At 35.2% G+C, this 2,124-nt stretch overlaps 1 protein-coding gene across 1 annotated transcript; it reads right to left on the minus strand.

Annotated features, from left to right (window-relative positions):
* Positions 1 to 1,074: 1,074 nt before the first annotated feature.
* LOC112680586 (histone H1A, sperm-like) lies at positions 1,075 to 1,762 on the minus strand. The gene has a single exon (XM_025550735.1). The coding sequence runs from the start codon at positions 1,723 to 1,725 to the stop codon at positions 1,132 to 1,134; it is 594 nt and encodes a 197-aa protein (XP_025406520.1). The 5' UTR covers positions 1,726 to 1,762; the 3' UTR covers positions 1,075 to 1,131.
* Between the last annotated feature and the right edge of the window lie 362 nt (positions 1,763 to 2,124).

Genomic DNA, 2,124 nt, shown 5'->3' on the forward strand with positions numbered 1-2,124 from the left:
AGTAGCGTTGCAGCTGTGCTTGAAATACCCTACTATCGTCCTACATTTTTTTTTTTTTTTTAATTTGATTTATATCAGAGTTTCCACAAATATTAAGCCATATACTTAAAATAGATAATTAAAACCAAAACCAAAATAAACTATATTATGTTTGGAATTCAATGAAATAATAATGAAGCAAGTCGATCGATTCAATACGGAGAAAACTAAACATTAAGATTTAAGAATATCTATTTAAAAATAATAATATGAAAAAAATTATTAAATTATATTTAATAATGTTAGCCTTCTAAGAATTTATATGCATTAGCTACATATAATGGGAAACATATTAAATATCTTAAATTAAACCAACAGACGACTGAAAAATAGAAAATAAATAGATCATAGATGGTATCTAATGATAGACAGTATCGATTATTGATAGTCACTATTGACTACAGAGTTGCACTGATTTACATGTTGATAATAATAAATACATGTCGTGATTAAAAGATAATATAATATAATCTGTGGTGAATGGTGATATCTACTTACACGATACCATTTTAGGTTTTGTAAGGTATTGAAGATCACACGAGCCTATAATAGTAATCATAGACAGTATATTAGTATAATATTAAATACATATATACAATAATAATTAATAATCCAAGACCGTGATAATTATCATGGTTTATGATAACAACCACGGTGTTTTACTACACAAACAGTACAATTTACAACATTATTATAATGATAATATCGGTCACTGATTGACTGATTCATATTTCATAAGAAGATTGATTCATCTAATGATAAGAACGATATTTGATGCAAGACCGAAATATGACCGAATCACTAGACCGCGTCATTCAAACGACCGAAAATTCCCAACTCTAATCCATAACAACGGTCAATGGATAAATGGTTCCATAATATGAAATAGCAGTCTGCGCGCACAGTTCAAGCGAACAACGAAATCTGAACTACGTTTAGAATGTGAATTTGTACATTGATTGGAACGTACGTTGTGTATATACTTATATATATAATGATGGGAGAGAAAGATTTTAATGATGAACAAACATTTGATGGTCCTGAGAAGGACCGTTTTATAAAGAGTACGTTAAACACTCTGCTAGTGTGGATTTATTTTTTTTTGGGTACGGTTTTCTTTACCGGAGACTTTTTGGCTTTGGGGGCTTTGGTCTTAATAGCAGCAGTCGTCTTTTTAGCCTTGGCAGGTTTAACGGCCTTCGGCTTGGGAGCAGCTACCTCTTTCTTGGCTTTTTTCGCAGCCGGTTCCGCCTTGGACTTTTTCACCAGCGATTTCCTCTTTTTGGCTGCAGCAACAGGCGCCTTTTTGGCAGCTGGTTTCTTGGCAACGATCTTCTTCTTAGGAACGGATTTTTTCGTCTCCGCGGCCAATTTGAAATGACCCGATGCACCAGAACCGTTGGTTTGGACCAAAAGTCCTTTTGCGACGGCGGCCTTCAGGAATTTGCGGATGAACGGAGCCAATTTGGTCGAATCGACTTTGTAGTTGGCGGCCATGTACTTCTTGATTCCCTGCAGAGTCGAACCTTTCTTGTCCTTGAGTTCCTTAATCGCTGCGGTAACCATGATCGCAGTGCTCGGGTGAGCAGAAGCGGCAGGTTTGGCCTTTGCAGCGACCTTCTTCTTAGGACTAGTTTTGGCCACTGCTGGAGCGGGTGTTGAAGTTGCGACTGCGGTGTCTGTCATTGTGAAATCTGATGATTGAACTCTTGAACGGCGAAACGCTTGGAAACTTGGTGATATTCGAATACGGAAAAATTTTTCATTCTTATAACAACTACCGTACCGACTAGTAAACAATCTAAAAAGTGAATAGTGATATTGGTAGTGATACGGCTTAAAAAGTTCTTTTTTTCTCGGTTAAAATCTATGGTTCGATATTAAAATGTATGTTTATGGAAAGCCAACAACATTTTGAATCTAATAATAATGTCGTTGAACACCTAAGATTATTACACGATTATTTATAATCAGTTGTTTTCGCGCACCTCCATTGTTTGCGGTACGCTTTTGTTTTCGACTAACTAAATCCAAGAGTATAATGAAAATTTAAAAAATCGAAATTAAACTCAATCTACATATAAT

Source organism: Sipha flava, unplaced genomic scaffold (assembly GCF_003268045.1).
Source record: "Sipha flava isolate LNK unplaced genomic scaffold, YSA_version1 17824_pilon_pilon, whole genome shotgun sequence".
Taxonomy (NCBI): Eukaryota; Metazoa; Arthropoda; class Insecta; order Hemiptera; family Aphididae; genus Sipha; species Sipha flava.